At 43.6% G+C, this 19,878-nt stretch overlaps 3 protein-coding genes across 3 annotated transcripts; 2 read left to right on the top strand and 1 right to left on the bottom strand.

The window, feature by feature from the left end:
• The first annotated feature begins 1,760 nt into the window (after positions 1 to 1,760).
• Positions 1,761 to 8,973, top strand: LOC137914299 (SWI/SNF-related matrix-associated actin-dependent regulator of chromatin subfamily D member 2-like). The gene is made up of 13 exons (XM_068757903.1): positions 1,761 to 1,892; positions 2,642 to 2,835; positions 3,489 to 3,531; positions 3,626 to 3,748; positions 4,687 to 4,806; positions 5,345 to 5,440; positions 5,932 to 6,033; positions 6,144 to 6,305; positions 6,699 to 6,796; positions 6,900 to 7,035; positions 7,122 to 7,244; positions 7,622 to 7,723; positions 7,817 to 8,973. The coding sequence occupies exons 1-13, from the start codon at positions 1,761 to 1,763 to the stop codon at positions 7,868 to 7,870; spliced, it is 1,485 nt and encodes a 494-aa protein (XP_068614004.1). The 3' UTR covers positions 7,871 to 8,973.
• A 298-nt stretch (positions 8,974 to 9,271) lies between these two features.
• On the top strand, positions 9,272 to 12,272 carry LOC137914300 (26S proteasome regulatory subunit 8). Its single transcript, XM_068757904.1, has 12 exons — positions 9,272 to 9,324; positions 9,910 to 9,981; positions 10,077 to 10,146; positions 10,238 to 10,335; positions 10,423 to 10,479; positions 10,685 to 10,915; positions 10,989 to 11,115; positions 11,223 to 11,413; positions 11,506 to 11,604; positions 11,679 to 11,789; positions 11,866 to 11,952; positions 12,136 to 12,272. The coding sequence occupies exons 1-12, from the start codon at positions 9,301 to 9,303 to the stop codon at positions 12,187 to 12,189; spliced, it is 1,221 nt and encodes a 406-aa protein (XP_068614005.1). The 5' UTR covers positions 9,272 to 9,300; the 3' UTR covers positions 12,190 to 12,272.
• Positions 12,273 to 12,302: 30 nt separating this feature from the next.
• On the bottom strand, positions 12,303 to 17,988 carry LOC137914297 (MAGUK p55 subfamily member 3-like). Its single transcript, XM_068757902.1, has 18 exons — positions 17,895 to 17,988; positions 17,567 to 17,685; positions 17,363 to 17,440; positions 17,148 to 17,228; positions 16,930 to 17,067; positions 16,563 to 16,644; positions 16,015 to 16,100; positions 15,849 to 15,923; positions 15,506 to 15,702; positions 15,351 to 15,415; positions 14,801 to 14,818; positions 14,564 to 14,599; positions 14,158 to 14,316; positions 13,966 to 14,046; positions 13,516 to 13,609; positions 13,322 to 13,430; positions 12,771 to 12,887; positions 12,303 to 12,652 (listed from the first exon to the last, which is right to left on the bottom strand). Exons 1-18 carry the CDS (start codon positions 17,929 to 17,931, stop codon positions 12,473 to 12,475), a joined length of 1,752 nt encoding a protein of 583 aa, XP_068614003.1. The 5' UTR covers positions 17,932 to 17,988; the 3' UTR covers positions 12,303 to 12,472.
• Positions 17,989 to 19,878: the final 1,890 nt, after the last annotated feature.

Genomic DNA, 19,878 nt, shown 5'->3' with positions numbered 1-19,878 from the left:
CTGGAGTAATTCGGTGGCCATGCAGAGGAAGCTGTGTGAAGTGTGAAAGTGTGCATACGCAGAAAGGATTAGCCATTAGGTGTACGTACTTATATTTCCTCACATTTCTATAAGATCACATTCTTTAAAAAAATATCAGAGACAATCTAATGTCTTAGCTTTTATTTTCACACTCACTGTCAGGCCCATAATTCTCCAGTTGAGCTACTTTAAGTGTGTGTGTGTGTGTGAGAGAGAGAGAGAGAGAGAAAGATACTCAGTTTGACATTCACCTGTGGAAACATGTTTTAAAAATGTAAAATCATTGAACCTCTAAATGTACGAGCAGGCATTTGCTACAGAAAGTGTTTTTTTTTTTTTTTTGTGGATAGATCTGCTTGTTTCTTGTCTACATATCATGTGTTTACATTGTAAAGGGTTACATATATCCTTGGTGTGAAGTGATAGTGTAAATATTCCAATAGTTGAATTGCTGCTATCATGGCTCAGTTTGTTTCATCTGTCTAGCATAATAAATGATTTGTTACCTGTTAGGACTTTGGCATTTATAAGTAATGACCAACAGGGGGCGCTGTTGTTCGAGGGAAGAGGCATCAGTTCATTTTTATGCACTTTTTCTTGAAACATTTTTTGTTTCTCCCTAAAGGTTTAATTTGACCCTAACCCAGGAAGACACTGGTCTCATGCTACTGGAATTGAGAAATTTTAATCGCAACAAAGTTCACGCAACTCTTATCTTCTCAGAACTGATGGCGATGCTGCGTTCAAACGCTCTTCTTAAACTCGGATATCCTTTCATCTGATTAGCAGGCCTTAAAAGTAAACCTTGGAGTCTTTAATGCAGGCTGTGAGAAGTACACATAATGACAGAAAAAAAGTTTCCCCAACATACATATAATACATATCTACAAAAAATACTAAATAGAGTAAAGAAACACATGATTGATTATTGCTTTGTACATGATTTGTGCTGTTTGAAATTAAGTTAGGTCAGTGAATTTTAATAGTTTTTATTTTAAGAATAGTGAATTGGTTTCATAAAACATGTTTTAAATGCTTGGAATTATTAAATTAATGTTTTCATTTGACAAACAACATGACAGAGTGCTACACAATGGATTAATAGAGGCTTTTCCATTCTGTATTAATAATTATAGTTCGGGTGTGTTCATGTATAAAATGTACATTTAATTAATCGAAAGGTAGAAAAACATTTAGGAACATCTAGGGAAACGTCTTGTTTAATAAAACACACAAATAAATTCCGTGAGATGAGTGAGAACCGTAAACGTGTGGCGACACTGGAATTACCGACACTCTTGAAGGCAGCACTTTCGTATCGCGGGGAGGCAGTTTTTAGAGTACTTAGACTTTGTCACAAGTTAGACCGTATCACGATTTTCATTAGCCTCGCTGTAAATTAAGTAATATCTGGCGATGCGAATACTCAAGAACGGCGGGAGGGGGTGACAGACAACAGCCGCAGCCGGGCGTTCGGTAAACAAGCGGCTGTGGGAAGAGCCAAATGCCGGAACTTGAAACGAACGGATAGCAGCTACCGCTAGCTAGCTTCTTGTTGACAGCGTGCGGACGTCAAACAAGGAGCTGACCTCCTTTAACGCGGTCTGCGAGCTCGCTGAGTCGCGCTCGTGACGCCCCCCCCCCCCCCCCGTTGAGCAGATCGATAGATCAATAGTCTCGCAGTCGAACCGACATTCACTAAAGTTCGTGAGACTTTTAACCACTTCTGGACCCAGAAGATGGCATCGAGAGGAGGTTTCTCGGGTTCGCCGATGAATCCCAACATGCACAGTTTGAGCGTCGGGCACGCCGCGGGCATGCGGATGGGATACCCCCCGCGCAGCGTGAACAGCTGCCCCCTTTACCCCCAGGTTAGTTCCGCGTTTAAATTAACTTTATAGACAGTGTCGCTGAACATCGTGCGGCGTGGTCTGCCTTCACTCGGCTCAGCTGAAAGTCTCCTTCCGCGTGTGCTTTAATTAGTAAACAAAGTAATAGAGTTGGGTTTGATCAAAAGCGGAAAAGAAGTTAAAGGAAACATTATTATTGTTAGTTTTCTCTATTGTCATACCGTCAAAATGTCGATTCTACTTCCGCATAAAAAAAAAAAAACGGTGTGCAATTCCTTAGCAAACAGTGTTAATGCGCGAATAATAATAGATCCTGAAACATTTCTGATCCACCCATCGATCAGAGCTGCCTCGCGTCCATTCTCCTGCTTTTAGCCGCTCTGACAGCTGTCCGGTTTGTCACTGCGGGCCAAACAAAGAGATCAGCAGGAAGGAGAGGAATCAATTAGTTTGTGAAACTTCGGGCTGCGTGTGCATCTGTGCAAGAAGATAAAAGAGAAATGAAAACAGCCATTAGACACGGTTCACTCTGGATTTGTGTTTATCAATCAAAGTAAATATCGATCAGCATCGCTTTCGGAGCACAAACCCCGTCTTTTGTTAACTGTGCGGTCGGATGAATATGTTCCTAAAAGTAAACAGATGCATTATAATTCGCTTCATTTAATTTGAAAAGGAACAAACACGTTTATTACGCAGCAGTTTTTGTTTTAATGCAGTATTTAATGAACCTTGGAGCAGTTTCAGCTTCCTTTCTTTCTCTCCTCCAGCGCTCGGGGATGTCACCCAACAGAGTGGGCCCCCCCTTGGGGTCGATGGGGGGCCAGCTGCCTGGCCCGTCTTACGGCGGTGGGAACGTGTCCATGCGGCCGGGCATGGGCCCCCCCAGCATGGATGCCTCCAGGAAGCGGTTCCTTCATCATCAGCAGCAGCAGCAAGAGGCGCTGGGAGGCCTAAGACGAGGGTAAAGTGTTGAAAGCTGTTTCTCCGATGAACACTTTGATGATGGTACTTTGAAAGTGCTTTACAAAGACTTGAATTGTACTTTAATAAAAAACAAAATATGCACAAGCCCATTTTCACAACACAATAAAATGTTTTCTTCAGCTTGTAGAGAAGCCGAAGAAGGAATGCTTCTTCCCCCCCCCCCCCCCCCCATTTGCTGTTGGCGGTCTGTTTGTGAAGTTGAGCTGCAACGAGCACGGCCCAGATCACGCAGACACAATCCCATGACCGGCCTCTGCTTACGAAGCGGCGCACATGATGGCCCGTTTCTCCGCGTCGACCTCCGCGCTCTTAAATGTGGGCAGTTGTGATGTAAAGCAGGATTTACAGGTTTTTTCTCTTTCTTTGACAATCGAGCATTTGTTCTCAAATGTTCGTCTCGGAACAAGGTTCTAAATCGAGCGGGATCAATGAGCCCGAGGGCCCGAAGCAGATTCCTCAAGTCCCGATGAATTTAATTAAAGAAACACACAAGTGAATTTTAAGAGATGAGACAACTTTATGAATAGTACACACCACGTCCTTTGCGTGTTTGTTGTTGTTTTTATTAATTTTAAATAAAGTTAACATGCATACTTGTACAACCATCCTTTTTCTTGTGGATGTTTTTAGACCAAAAAGACGCAAAATGGCTGACAAGGTCCTTCCACAGAGGGTAAGAAAGTATTTAATCATGCTTCAAACACGTCCAGCTTCACATGTGGCTGCGTTTCCTCGACATTCACGTCCTGCTCCTGGCCCCCTCTTAGATCCGAGACCTGGTCCCGGAGTCTCAGGCCTACATGGATCTCTTGGCCTTTGAGAGAAAACTGGATCAAACCATTGCCCGAAAGCGTATGGAGATTCAGGAGGCCATCAAGAAGCCCATTATGGTATCTCTTAATGACGGGGCGAAATGGGGTGTTTACTGTCAGGCCTCGTCACCGTGGTAACATTATTCCCCAGCTTTATTTCAGGGTGTTAACATCCGTGAGTTTCCTGATGATGCTCAACTCGACAGCTATGAGTGAATTCTTGAGGCGGACCTGTTGACAGTAACGCTTCATTCCAGTATAGACTTGCATATGAAACTTGCACCAATTAGAGGTTTAAAACGGGTTGCATTTAAGTATGTAATTAGATGGCCTATACCCTCAGGCAGCACTAACAAGTAAATAGTTCTAAAAATTAATAAGATGCGTTTTACAGAACAGGAATAGTTCCTAGCTGCGGTTTCAGGTTTCAAATGAACGCATAAGAACATGCAAGTCATGGATTTGAAAGCAGAAAAGTGCAACATTTTAACTAAACTTTCTTCTCTACTAACATTAAAGACATGAGATGATAACAGATTCCATATGCCAAGGCTGCCTTCCCCTGAGGAGGGGATCGGAGGAATGTGGCTTGGCTTTAGTAGCAAGATGAAAACGAGGACAAGCCCCTTTCTGCTTTTAGACGTCGGTAAAATCAACTCTAAAACCGGGAACATTTTTATCTGCATAAGGGTAGAATATATGGCAGAGGTGTTTTGTTTGATCCGGTTACAGTGTAAAAGTGTAGCTAATAAAATGGCCACCGAGTTGGCGCGTTTCTTTGACTCTAAAAGCAGCTCGCGTTTCATAGTAGTTGAATATCTCAGTCGACTCCAGCTCGGTGTGGCTGCAGGAGGAGATTCCACGTGTTTCGTGAAGAGCGTTCTTTCTCCACCAATACCCAAGTGTGATTTGTTCTTTGAAGCAAAAGCAATCTATGCACCAAATGAACAAACATGATTACATTTCATGGCTGTGCTGGACTTCCTCTTATATCTGCTCGGTCATCCCTACGACAGCAAAAACGCAAGCTCAGGATCTACATTTCCAACACGTACAACCCCAGCAAGCCCGAGGGCGAGGAGGCAGAGAAGGTGTCCTCGTGGGAACTGAGAGTGGAGGGCAAACTTCTGGAGGAAGTAAGCGAATAACTTTCTTGTTCCGTTCGAATCCTCCTGATCCGTTTCACCGTTGTTCCGGTGTGGTCTGGCTCCAAGTGCGTCAGCCTCTGTGTTTCTGAAAACTTCAGTCTCGCGGCGCCGGTTGGCTCCGGTCCTTGGCAAAGAGCTTGCAGCCAGATGTCTGTTTCTCTCTGCTCACTCCACCCAGCATCTTCTAACGGGCGCGCACACACACATGTTCTCTTTTGGAACGGGGAACTGAAACCACTGGCTGTTACATATCATACGCTGACATGTCTCCCCTCCCTCCATCAGTTTCAACCCAAAACATTGTGTCATCCGGGGCCACACGGCGGAGGGGGGGGGGGCTCTTTTCTGTCTTAGTTTCCCCACAGGCATGTGTGGGAGTGTTGCATGGAGCAAGAGAAAAAGCGTTTGTGTTGTGCAATCTGTCTTTGTCAGGGCTGGAGGGAGGGCGGGGGCCGACGGCGGAGAGAGATGGACAGATAAAGTCTTTTTGCTTTCTTTTCACATGCTTTGCCTTTTTTGTTTCCAGCCTGGCAAGCAGAAAAAAAAGTTCTCATCTTTCTTCAAAAGCCTCGTGATCGAGCTCGACAAGGAGCTCTACGGACCTGACAACCACTTGGTCGAGGTACGACGTCACATTGTAGCTCACCAAACCCATGCGGCACCTGGCCAGAAAATGAAGCTCAGCTGGAAGCATTCAAAGTTGAAACAGAAGGAGGAGAGGGTTCAGTCCGACCTACCTTGAATTGTCAAAGAAATATATATATGCACGGATAGGAGGACCTCCTGGATTGGCTTTGCTGGAGGTGCTCTTTGGATAGGGATGGAGGTGCAGACATGAAGGACACGAAACGCTCAGAAGGCCTTTATTGTCACAACATGGCCGTGTTAGACCTGAATACAAAGGATTGATGTCGAAACTCGGCGATTTAGTTTCAAGGTCAATTGTCTTGATCTCTCGGATGGGGTCAAACCAGCCTATTCGAAGCATCAGTATGATTGGCATATTGGTATAAACACCAAACTGACCATGGGCCTTGTAAGTTTATTGTAATATTTCAGTTTGAGTTCTCACCTCTGGCTCAACTTGAATGTTTCTGTTACTTTTCTCTGCAGTGGCACAGAATGCCCACCACTCAGGAGACGGACGGCTTCCAGGTGAAGAGGCCCGGCGACGTGAACGTTAAATGCACCCTCCTGCTCATGCTCGACCACCAGGTGCGCCTCCCCCTCTTTCTGAATCGCTGCCAGGCAAACAGTTGAACTGCTTTCTGGTCCTTTTTCCTCGTACACATTTTTATCTTCTTCTTTTTTTTTTTTTCTCCAAGCCCCCCCAGTACAAACTGGACCCACGTCTGGCCCGTCTGCTGGGCGTTCACACGCAGACACGGGCCAACATCATGCAGGCTCTTTGGCTCTACATCAAGAACAACAAACTGCAGGACTGTCATGAGAAGGAGTACATTAACTGCAACCGCTACTTCAGACAGGTAATGGAGCCATTTTGATGCGGTGCCAAAGTAACTCAATGTATTAGAGTGTTCCTTTGGCAGTAAAAATGTATTAAACATCTTTTTTTCTTTTGATCAAATTAAATGTGGAGACATTTAGTTTTATTATATTCCACAAATTAACATTATTAACTGATGCATGAGCCTAGTTGAATGAGAATGAAGTTTATTTTTGTGTAGGATCAAGATTCATCATGTAAAGTCGTAGAGTATTTATTTGAGCAATAATTTAAAATGTGTAGTTACTCATGAATTATAAATTGTGCATCAACTGGATTGGATGAATGTGCAGCTCAAATGTATTCTTTTTTTTATGTTTAATTAACTTTTTTGTTAGCATGTGATACTAAATTCCACATCGATGCTGTTCAGATCTTCGGCTGCCCTCGCATGAGGTTCTCTGAGATTCCCATGAAACTGGCGGGCCTGCTGCAGCACCCTGATCCCATCATTATCAATCACATGATTAGGTAGGGATGTGCACGTGCATGTGCATGTGTTGTGTGTATTCTTCAGGTGATTCTAAAGATCTTTGCCCATCTTTTTGAATTCTGTGCCCCCCCCCCCGAGCAGCGTGGACCCCACAGATCAGAAGAAGACGGCGTGCTACGACATCGATGTGGAGGTTGACGACCCGCTGAAGAGCCAGATGAACAGTTTCCTGTCCTCCACAACCAACCAGCAGGAGATTGCTGCGCTGGAGATGAAGGTAAGTCTGACTGCGCCTCAATGGCGTTTTTGGAGAATAGTTTTGAAATGTCTCATCTATTTCGGTCCCCGTTGTATCCGCTGCAGATCCACGAGACCATCGAGTACATCAACCAGCTTAAGACTGAGAGAGACTTCATGCTGAGCTTCAGCAATAATCCACAGGACTTCATCCAAGATTGGCTCAAGTCTCAGAGCAGAGATCTTAAAGTAAATGTTTGATCCCACTTGTAACGTCACCTGTTTCAAATCAGGAGTCTTTATAGGATGGTAAAATACTACAATACATGTATAAAGTACTACTGAGGTCAACCTGTGTAGAGTGCACTGTAAAGTTATTGTTGAATTTCTTCTCCTTAGTTTCTTTCATGCCCCCCCCCCCCCCCCCCCTTCTGAATTAATTCGGAACATTTGTTTCTCAGAAATGAGTCACAGAGTTCACTGTTGCTTTTCCGGTATTTGATAAAAGCATGCTCCGATCACAAGAATCAGACGATATGCTGCTGATCGCCTGGCCAACACCATCCTGATTTTCTGTGTTCATGAAGGTGATCCCCGTGTTCAATGACTCGTTCCTTTTCTTACAGCTGATGACAGATGTGACAGGAAACCCAGAAGAGGAGAGGCGGACCGAGTTCTACCAGGGGCCCTGGGTACCAGAGGCAGTGGGCAGATACATTTATTCCAGAGTAAGGAATTAAACTACCTGATACACTGCTTAATGTAAATACTTGATGTTTTATTGTGTGGTTTCCAACTTTGACATTTCGTTTTCCTTTCAGGTGCAGCAGAGAAGACAAGAGCTGGAGCAGGTTTTCGGTATCCGACTAACCTAAAGACGTGTTCCTCAGCCATTCGAGTTCATGCATCAAAAGCTGATGTCTGCTCAGTTAATAGTGGAATGAGTTAGAGGGACCCACTTCCAAGCGAGATGCATATAAGGTCCACTCACAGTATGTCTAATTCCACATGATTATATCGTATTAATCTAAAGTCTTCAACATAGGTGGGACCAAAGTGGTATTGAATATGTTCTTAATCATTTGTTTGCCTTGCTTTTCTATATTGAGCCTCTTTGAGTAATCTTTGCCTTCTTTATTATTTGCAATATTTTGGTACAATATGTGTAAAACATATTAAGCGTTGGTGCTGTCCAGGTGTTTGCCACCATCGCGTTGTGTGCTACTTTGAAATGGTTTATGTTTACCTTTATATTTTCAAGCCATATTTTCTTTTAGAAAAGAAGAATATCTGATTTTTGGTCTCAGGCAAAAATACAAATTTGAAAATAACTATCATCTACAAAAATGTTTGCAATTGTTAAACTGCCTTACAACTTACACAGGAATTATTATGAATCAAAAGAGTCATTTTATCAATTATATTTTGTTTTGGAGTGGTTGTGTGTGTGGGGTATTTTTTTGGGGTGGATATGTTATAAAATATAAGATTCCTTTAATACAAATACAATGTCGAGCTGTAAGTTCGCATTTATTTCCATCTTGAATGTTTACATGCTTTTTTCATTTGTTTTGAGTTTAATGTCTGGAAGATGAACTGTGACATATTCTTTGAATTGAAGGCTCCGTCCTTCCAAGAGATGTATCCAGCCTAAAATACATATAACAATCGTAGTATGTCAACTAAGAAATGCACCAAAAACTTCTTTATAAAGTTTCATTTGTTAGCTTTTCATTGAAATGCTGTGTTGAAATTGCTCTCCATGAGATGGACTGGGTTTCCTTTTAAACATTCCTTGTTATCAGTTTTCGGTGTGCCATTTTGTTTTGTGGGAAGCGCTTCAAATTTAAGAAATGTGTACAAACTGTTTTTGTACAGCCTCATTCTAAAATGTTTGCATGTTATGTATCAATCAGAGGCCTTTAAAGTTTTTGAGAATTTCTTTCTTTTTTTTTAACAATAAATTTGCTTAAGTTTTACTGTCTTGCACTGGAGTTTTATTATTATTTTCTTGTAATGTTTTTCACAATCTATTTCAAAGGTTGTATATATTTCATGTAAAATATTCCGGAGGGTGTAGTCTCAATTGTTAAAACCATTTTATTTTTTTTGCATCATAGTTCTTTTTTGTTAACCAGGATCACGAGGCCTTCAGACTAATTTGAGAGAGAACGTTACAGCCGAACATTTCTGTGTATTATTTAAATGATACCTGTAGGTGGCGATGTGTGCGTCACTATCATATCGAAGAAGAAATTCTACGGAAATACGTCAGTACCCCAAAACGGAAGTAAAAAAATCCAACATGGACGGTGAGGTTATTGATCATGTAAGTATTTTTTGTTGCCGTTTTGTTGGTTTTATTAATATGTTACCAAGCGGTACTACAAATGCTCTTTAATTTGTATTCTTTATTTAAGTTGGCGACATGGATTTAATTGAGGAATTATCTTTCAAATGTCACTCCTTCCAGACAATAACTTGGTATATGCTGCCGGTTTGCTGTCTCATTGTAGCTAACCTCGCTAAGCTAGTACTCGCTGTGAATTGAATGAATAGTTATCTTTATTTTCACTATTACGATGGAAGACGCTAATCTCGAAGTAAAGGAGGCGTTTTGTTGCAGTTCAAATGTCGTGCATTTAGCTGCTCGGATCGAATTTGTGCGTAATTTGCATCTCCTGTTGCTAATTAGGCTCAATGATATGTCTGTCAGTCACCATTTCCCAGCGATTTAGTTGATTTAGAATTATTTCGTTCATGAATTTGACCAATTGAAAATTATTTCTCGGCAATTTTTTATTCTCCATTTTGAAAGCTCGAAATATTATTTGGTTTTAGTTCATTTGGGAAATGGCAGTGGATGTGGAAAGAAATCGGCAATGGATTTTTAAACAATTTCTTTTTTCTTCAGATGGAGATGGGGGAGAGTAAAGGTGGCTCAGGTCTGCGGCAGTACTACTTGTCCAAGATAGAAGAGTTGCAGGTAAGGGAATAATGTGTCCTCAAGCCTGATGGAAATGTCTCTGATTGTAACACTTCTGTTTGTCTGTACATGCTAAACTGTTGTTTAACTTACAGTTGACAGTGAATGATAAGAGCCAGAATCTCAGGCGTCTTCAGGCACAACGAAATGAACTTAATGCCAAAGGTACTTTATTCAGCATTTGTGTACTTTAGATTATGTTCCTGCTTGATCGTATAAATCCATAGAGAAACTTCATCCCTCACGTCTCTCTTAGTGCGTCTTCTTCGTGAGGAGTTACAGTTGCTGCAGGAGCAAGGTTCCTACGTAGGAGAAGTGGTTAGGGTCATGGACAAAAAGAAAGTGCTGGTTAAGGTATTCTGTGTACTTGTACTCATTGGCACACAAATGATCTCTTTGACAGTTTCAGCTTTCATATACAGGTGTTCTCATCAATCCTAGGTGCATCCAGAAGGAAAGTTTGTCGTGGATGTGGACAAGAACATTGACATCAACGATGTTAGTATTGTAGCTGTCTTTTAATTACGGTTACACATAACGGGTACTTGGATTGTTTTCAACTTTTTATTTCCATAACAAAAATGAACTAGCCTTTAAGCCACCACAGTGCAAACCGAATAGCAGTGAGAAGTTAAATTCGCTCCTAGCGTGCGAAATCAGGACATAAGAATCCTTAAATAATCGTTCATCTCGTTCTCACCAGGTCACTCCAAATTGCCGCGTCGCGCTGCGTAACGACAGTTACACCCTGCACAAGATCCTGCCCAACAAAGTGGACCCTCTGGTCTCCCTCATGATGGTAGAGAAGGTGCCCGATTCCACTTACGAAATGATTGGCGGCTTGGACAAGCAGATCAAGGAAATCAAGGAAGTGATCGAGCTGCCTGTGAAGCATCCGGAGCTGTTTGAGGCTTTAGGCATCGCGCAGCCCAAGGTGGGAGACTCCGCTCAGATTTAAAGCGTGCCCGTCATCATGCGGCAGATACCGATGCGTTTTGTCTGTGCAGGGCGTGCTGCTGTACGGTCCTCCCGGTACAGGCAAGACTCTGTTGGCCAGAGCTGTGGCCCATCACACCGACTGTACCTTCATCAGGGTGTCTGGTTCCGAGCTGGTCCAGAAGTTCATTGGAGAGGGTGAATGCTTCAGTCTCCTCTCCATACAACATTCGTATTGATATCTCTTCTTCCTGAATACAAATACCTGGCTGTGTAACTCGAGACGCGTCCCGCTCTCGTTCCAGGCGCCCGCATGGTGCGCGAGCTGTTCGTCATGGCCAGGGAGCACGCTCCATCCATCATCTTCATGGATGAGATTGACTCCATCGGGTCGTCCCGCCTGGAGGGAGGCTCGGGCGGCGACAGTGAGGTGCAGAGGACGATGCTGGAGCTGCTGAATCAGCTGGACGGCTTTGAGGCCACAAAGAACATCAAGGTATTGCGAAACGGGTTTATTCACACACAATGAACTAAATGCTCAATGACCTACGCATCGTTCTTTCATTTGTCTAAACTTGACTCCTTTAGGTCATCATGGCCACCAACCGTATTGACATCCTGGACTCTGCTCTGCTCAGGCCAGGCAGGATTGACAGGAAGATTGAGTTCCCTCCTCCGAACGAAGAGGTAGGGCTTTGAGAAATACCAGCATTAAATGCATTTTTGTTTTGTATCTGAAGATATTAAATCTACGTCGATAGGCCCGTCTGGACATCCTGAAAATCCACTCCAGGAAGATGAACCTGACGCGTGGCATTAATTTGAGGAAGATTGCCGAGTTGATGCCTGGAGCTTCTGGTGCCGAGGTCAAGGTGAGAATCAAGCCATCGAGTTGGAGCAGTCGGTAAAGAGAGAAAACGGCTGACCGGACTCTGGTGTATCTTTCAGGGTGTTTGCACAGAGGCGGGAATGTATGCTCTGAGAGAAAGGAGAGTTCACGTCACCCAGGAGGACTTTGAGATGGCCGTGGCAAAGGTTTGTGTAACCCGTGTTCCGCCTCATCCCTGTACTCAGTTACACTTTAGAGATTTCAGACACGACTGAATCTCATCTAGTTGTGAAGTGATTCCTCTAATCCCAAGTGCTCACATTGTGACGGTACGCAGTGATTTTATTTTACCTTTACCTGCTTATTAAGACTTGTGTCCTCTTCTTCAGGTGATGCAGAAAGACAGCGAGAAGAACATGTCAATCAAAAAGCTGTGGAAGTAAAGGTGTTTTCCCACGCACAGTACAAACATGTATATTTTCCTTTTGTTTATCGTTATTGCAGTAAATGGTTTCCCGAAATACTACAGAAAGGCTCATTTGTTTTCTTTCTCAGTCGTATTTAATTCTGGATTTGGCACTTTACGTCGTCGTCGCCGTTACAGCCGACGTCTCGTAACGGATCTCTGCTTCAGGAGTCTCGTACTACAAACCTGGCAGAGCGGTTATACACTCAGGCTTCCTGCGATCTTCTGTCCGCTGAGTCAGTCCGGTACAGCCAACCGGGTTAGCGCCTCGCCCAGGACACAGGCACCCACTGAGGCTCCATCTGCACCCTCTCCAGGATGACCAAGAGCTCAGCCAAGGCACTGGCTGGGTCCTTCTTCACCAGAACGTAGTCCACCCAGTGGCCATTACACTCGTCCATCTTCTCAGCTGAATGTTTCATTTCCTGCAGGTCCTCCTCCTGGTTGGCGCAAAGGAGAGATTCAGAACGGCGCAGGGTCGAAAGAAAAACGCATTTAATAATTTACAGTTCTTATAACTTGTTTAAAAATCATACTCGTGATGTTCATTCATCTCACCGTCACCCCTAAGCTGAGGGAGGAAGACGAGCAGAGTAGTTTCCTTTGATCATAAATGTGAGGCCTTACAAAGATGATATAAGGTTTGAACTCTGCTGTCCGTAGAGTCTTCAGTGCCTGCATGCGGAGAATAAATGCATTCAGTCAGCCGGAACACTAATACGGTTCCATCAAGATTCAACCTGATCCAGAAATCAGGAGACAGAAGCATCAGTTCAGCTAAATCCTGACTTGTTGGCTAAATCTAGACTGAGTTAGGATTTTTTGTCATGTTGATCTTGACTATTAAATTTCATATGCAAGGCATCGGCACTAATTGTCTGGGTCTTTGAGACCAGTAAAATGATTTGCAATAATCTCTGTTTCTGTAATCCTTGTAAATGGATTTATGGCAGCAGAACCAAGAAAGGAAGTGATGGATTATTTGAAATCCTCCTTTTATAACTATTCTGACCGTGTGTCCGTCCTGAACAAGAAACCAAGACATGGCTGCATTAAATGAAAGCCTTCGTACCCGTCAGGTGATGGACGTAAAGAGCCGGGACACTGACCTCTGGTTGTAGATCCACCAGACAGACCTTGTTTTGATTCAGAGCTCTGTGGATGGACTCCAAACTGGTGCCGTAAAAGTTATCGTTGTACTCCCCAGACTCAATAAATCTGAGATACAACACCGTCATGAGTTCATCAGACAGAATCACAAAGAGACGCTCATGAACAGAGCGGAGGCCGTCCCAACACTCACTTGCCGTTCTGAACGTCGGCCTCGAATGCTGCTTTGGAGATGAAGTGGTACTCGACTCCTTCTTTCTCATGGCACTTCCTGGCTCGAGTGGTGTCTATGATTTTATACCAGTTATAAAATATGTACATAAATATTGCAAGTGTTGTGTGTTTACTTGAACTGATTATCAGATATATGTGGAGGTTCTCGGGCATGCAGGGAATGGTAGATCGAGAATAAAGTCAACTTGTAGGAAACGCTTGACGGTGCTTCGTCTCATTTCATTAAAGCAAATGTCTTCTTTTAAAAAAAAACAAAACAAATGCAGCTACCCTGAATTTAAATCTTGTATGTCCAGGATTACGTCTACTACTGGATCCCTCCGGTGACTGCCACAGCGTTTTAATCACAAATACAACAAAGAGGGTACAAAAGTCACACAAAAAATTAGGTCAAGGCACAAAAACTTACGCGGTACGGCCAAACCGAAAGACCGAGGGTTTTCTGCAATCGCCTTCTGTTTGAGCTCACTGATCCGAGCTCCCAGGGAACCTGTGAACACATAATCACCGATCATGTGATGAGGACTGATTCTACCCTCTGCAGTATTTTTATTTTTAACGTGGCAGCCCCCCCCCCCCCCGACTCCCACTGTTGCCATACCGATCAGCACAATGAGGCGAGGCCTTTCGCCGGGGCGGGGAAGATATTGTGTTACTTCTTCATAAATCAGGAACGCAGTGCGATTGGCATCCGGAGTACGAGGCTCTCCTGGTGAACTTTGCCCATCTTTCCTGAGGTGGACGTTTTTGCGCAGGCCAGCTGTGGGAAAACATGCAAATGTAAGCCGGGCAGAGTGCAGCGATCTGACCAGTGACGAGATCAGATTCAGATCAAGGAACAAACTCAACTTTTATGTGATTTGGTGTCTGCGTTTGAAAGCAACTTTTCCTCACCAAACCAAAGCATTCATTTTAGAAAGCCTCGTAAGAAAGAAGGGATGGATGAACACGCGGCTCGAGCAGGAATGAGATGCTGCTGTGTCCACGCATTGACGGCGCCTGCTCACCTATGTCTTTCCCATTCAGCGTACCGTCAACGTCTTCTGCAGGACGACATGCGGGGAGAGAAGGCAGGGTAAGTAGAGGAAGTGTAAATGCAGTAACAACTAAGATTTGGGGATATAAAAAGGTAAAAAAAAATCGGCAAATTAGGGAACCAAAATTAATTTATGAAGTTTTAGGTGGAGAGCCAAATTAATTTGATTTAGAAATTCTGATTTCTAACATGTTTTTTGAATACATACCTCTTTCAGCACAATCATCTGAGGTTAGCATTGCAAGGAATAACACACAAAATTATAAAGGAGCAACAGAGTACAGCGATACTGTAATGTTACCACTATCATGATTCTGAAGTATATTTACTCTGAAAGAGTTCTTGCTGTCAAACTCTTTTTATTTATTGCAATGGTCACAGGGAGACAGCGCATGGAAATACTTCACAGGTTTAACAAGTAAAATTACTTATAGACATCTGAATTTCTATTTGATCGTCTATAAAAATAAAACTAATTTAAAGTGCTGAAACATTTCCCAACATTCTGCAGCATTTCTACTACGTCGAGGGTCTTGTTTTTCAAGCCACCTCGTTTTATTTCATTGTATTATAAGGCGATGGATTATTTCTTTTTAGAGGTTAACCTTAAATCCCCTGTTCCCTTTCCATAATCTCTCTTTCTTTATCTCCTTGGCCAAATGAGATGTAAGCCAATACACGCTGCATCTGCAGGTCTAAGCTCATTGTGCATTTATGCGTATCCTGTATTTTAGACTGCAGAAGTCAAATGGGCTTACATGGAGGAGCTTTTGGGGACATGGGGGCAGGAAAAGGACCCATTTTCATCCTGTATCTCAGGCGTCTGGGGAAAAATATAGAACGCAATCATTATTTTTTCATTTTCAAATCCCACACACTGTTACAATTTGACAACGGAGTCGATGGTGGCTACCTCTCCTGGAACTGTGTGGACGGGATTAGGGCAGCTCGCAGGTTACAGTCAGCCACTCTCTTGGCCTGCCACCAGGTGGCATCCTCCTGGCTAACAACCTGAAGAATGTCTCTCCTCTTAAATGGCAGTCCTGCCTCCTGACACGGGGTGGCCTTGTCCTCGTAGGGTGTGTAGTCAAACAAAGCCCGAAGGTAAACCTTCAGGGAGCAGGAATATCATCGGCAGAGGAGATCTCAATCGAGTATTGGATCTAATAAATAAATAAACGACACATCCTTTCCCAGTTTGGTCGTTATCGCCTCTGAAACATGGGCTAGATAAAGTTTGGATAAAGTTTCCTCACCCTGCTTTCCTTCAGCTTGTCTTCTTCTGCAACAGCTGGGATAATCTTCAGCGTGATGGAGCCTTGTGACTGGGACTGATGAAAGACATCAGAGCATGATCACCATGACGATCGGGGATTTAATCCTGCAGCGTCTCGAGTACGACACGGTTTTTTTTTCCTTTACCAGAATCTGGCTAATTTCGTCGGGCCTCTTGTGGGTTATCCGATTTCCATTGACCTCTCGAAGCTCATCCCCGACATGCACCAGACCTGGAGACACAAACGTAACACATACCCACAAATGTGCTGAAAGCAAGTTTACTAGCCAAGAAAAACACAAATGCAGTGACATTTACAGTAAAGGAAGTACAACTAACAGTATTTTTGGTTTATGAAGTACAATATATGGATAAAAAATTAATTTCCATTGGCACGAAGTCAATAATATCTCCATGGCAAACAGCCTCGTTTGTAATCTCAAAATATGAAATCTTTTGGCACTAATCTGAAGGATTTCATCTCATGAGGTTACACGACGTAATCCCTCTCCTCCGTGTATGAATCGAGACAGGAAGGTCCATTTGGAGCGTAAGGTTACGATTCGACGTCAACATGAAACAGATGCTTTCACTTTGGTCTAATCATCTTGCTGCAGCTGGGCCATTTCATCATCTTGCCTTTTTCTCCCCCAGTAACATAACAAGCGATCTGGGCGAGCGCTGCTCGTCTCACCACTGCGGTCGGCTGCCCCCCCCTTCATGATTCTGGCCACGATGACGGCTCCGGTTGCCTCATCTCTCCTGATGGTCGCTCCCTGGTGGAAAAGATCAACATTGCATTTCCAAACACAATAGAGCTGAAGTTCGACATCTATCTGTATGCTTAATTTAAAAAGGGTGTGTGGTTATCTTAGCTTAGCATAAAGGCTAGCAATAGGGGAAACACCCAGCCTGGCTAGGATATTGTAATGATCTCATCCAGCCCCCCCAAATTCTTTTTTCTAAAATATAAAAATATTTATTTAGACCATTTAATTGCCACACGATTTTAAACGTGGTAAACCGCACCAGAAAGCTAAGCAGCTATTATTTAGCCTCACCAGCGGCTCCTTGTTCTTCACCAGGCGGACAATCTTCACAGACTCTTCCTCCAGGTCGTCGTCCAGATCGTCCGGCAGCGGCGGCAGCACCGGGTCAAAGTTCTTCTGAGCCACCGTGTCGTGGGCCGACAGCACCGCCTTCATGGGCCGGCGCACAGACGGGCAGGTATTTTAAGAGCTTGTAAAAGAAGAAGAGCAACCGTACAAAGTGTGTGTACCTTGAGGTGAGGAGTGCTCAGCAAGCGAAGCAGTTCCCTCTCCGCTTCCTTCAGCGCTCCGTTCTGAAGCTCTTCAGCCAGCTACAGAACAGATTCAAAAACACAAAAGCATTCCCAAACGTTCATCCGAATCTACTTCACAAGACTTGCCATAGCTGAATAAAAAATGAACGTCTACTTGGTGTTTAACATTATTGAGGAAAGACGGCGCCTACGTCATCTGCAAGACAGGAGGCGCTGTGTAGAACTGGAGCCGGACTCTGCTTCTCATACTGCCTCAGCTTGTCGTGGATCTGGGGAGCAAGACGTCATTAGATACAGACACATTGTGCTGCACGCTTTAGCAAGGCTTGCGTTCGTTCGTGTTTGTGCAAAGGTCAAATATGGCACGAGGTCAAATATGGCACGAACTCTTGTACCTTCATGAGGTAACTGAGGCTCTTCTCGCTAAAGACACTTCTGAGGAAGACGGCGTCCTCTTTATGGTTGGCATCAGGGTGCAGCTGAGCGGTAAGCAGCGCCAGAGTCTCATGCAGCCCTAAAGATCAGGAAAAAACAACAGCTCATCATTAAAAACGGTTTAACATGGACCACGAAAGCAATGAATCATTAGAAATGCATCAGATCAACGAAAGAAAATCATTTTATTGCACATCAGGGTTTTAAAAAATTAAAAATATTGCATTTTCAACAATATTTGCACAATGTCTATGCAGGTACTGTATATAAAGTGTTGCGTTGCCATACCTGTGCTTGCAGACATGGTGGGCAGGGATTCAATCATTCAGAGAAGGCAGGAAGGAGCAGATGAGGGAGGGAAACAAAGCTGGAAATGTTCCTCCCCTGGTTTTGTTTTTTTTGGTGAAAAATGTTGCTGAGAATAGAAAAAAAACACATTCTGAATATTTAATCTGCATTTATATACAAAAAAATAAGTATTTTATTCAGATTTTAAAAGTTGCAGTGATAAACAAATATTAGCATGCTAACGCTAGCCATAGCTTCTCAGTCTGCAGCCTGCAGACCAGTGGCGGCCCTCAGGTACACACTGTGCTGCTTTTGAACATGAGGAGAGTAACGTCTCACTGTGGATGACTTTATGTCTCTCCAGCCCCTCTCTTACACACACATGCGCGCGCACACGCGCACGCACACACACACACCACCTGTTTGCCAGACTCATTTGCTGTTGGAGGGGTCCCAAGAGGAAGACAGAGTGGGGCGAGGTCGCCGACACACTGCTGACGCCATCTGCCCTCCTCTGTGTGTGTGTGTGTGTGTGTGTGTGTGTGTGTGTGTGTGTGTGTGTGTGTGCGTGTGTGTGCATGTATCCATTCACATCGCTGACATCATATATTTAGATATGACAGATTTCACCATGTTTGGGGGGGAAAAAGTACATATTTAGATAATCCACAGCACAAACTAGTTTCCCCATCTCAAATTAAACGCGCCCTATCCGCTTATACAAAAGGTAAAAACAAGTACTCTGTCCTGCAAACTGGATTACTCACTGAGAAAATAGTGAAAGTACACAGTACACAGCGGAAATGGTGGATGGACTCTAAATGAACTCAGTCTGCATCGTTCTTGAGTGGATCATTCTGTTGACCCAGCACTGAGAATCAACCTGCTGGTCAGGAGGGAAGGTAATTAAATCACTACGTTATTAATATTGTGATATGAGACACCGTCTGACACTTCAGGCATCGCGATACAGGTGTTCTGCGTTCCGAGTTTTAAAGGCTGCAACATCACAGAAATATGATATTTATTTCTGCCCATCTTTGCTGGTCAGGGGCCAAATTTAAGAGGCTGTAAAGAATGTTCATTCGTTTAATCCCTTAAATAGCTTGGCCACGTTTTAATCAAGTACATTTCTGGATGAATACATTCAGCATCCCGCCCTATAAAGCAGGGCGATGTTCTGACATTTAATTATTAATGAAGTCTGTGATGATGTGTGAGGGACACGAGGGGGGGGGGGGGCGGGGCAACCACAGGTGAGGCTCAGCCTTAATTTGCATACATCAACCTCAGATCCCACATTGCTTTGCGAAAACCTTAAAAGAACGAAATGAGCACGCGCGTGAAACGCGTTTTAGCCCGTGTTCAAAAAAACACGGGCTAAAACTCTCAGACATAAAGAAACAACGCGATAAAGAGCTGCAGAGTTTAAATCACCTCACCTCGGCGCTTCCTGCTAGCGCGCGCGTCTCTGACGTGCTGTCCCTCTGTAACGCGACACGGAAGCTGTTACACCTCTCCTCTCTCTCTCTCTCTCTCTCTCCTTCTTTTTTTAATTTCCGTATTTATCTCCGTCTTCGGTTCTGCCACACACGAAGGTTTTATTTCCCGTTTCACCCAATTAATGTCTCAGAAAGCCTCCCCTTCCCCCTCAGCCGCTCAGTCCGCTCTCTCTCTCTGCTGCGTTCAGGAAAGCCTCGTAATTTTCCACATCTAAAACTCGCCGATTAAAAAAACAACAAAGAAATGCGTTACTTTCATATTTTCTTTCATACGAAGTTTTTGTAATACGAAATTTGCACACACAAAAAAATCTCATCAACGTTTCTTGATTATCTTCAATTAATATCAACACAAACGTGCCATAAATATAGATTTACAAATGCGTGTGGTGCATTTCCAAAGTATTGAACAAATGTAATCTCTTGCAGCTGTCTTGCTGAGGGACTTTGTGTTAAACATATCATTTGGAAGCCATTTAAAA

Source organism: Brachionichthys hirsutus, unplaced genomic scaffold (assembly GCF_040956055.1).
Source record: "Brachionichthys hirsutus isolate HB-005 unplaced genomic scaffold, CSIRO-AGI_Bhir_v1 contig_862, whole genome shotgun sequence".
Classification (NCBI taxonomy): Eukaryota; Metazoa; Chordata; class Actinopteri; order Lophiiformes; family Brachionichthyidae; genus Brachionichthys; species Brachionichthys hirsutus.
The sequence above is the reverse complement of the archived record's forward strand: the minus strand, read 5'-3'. Positions and strand labels throughout refer to the sequence as shown.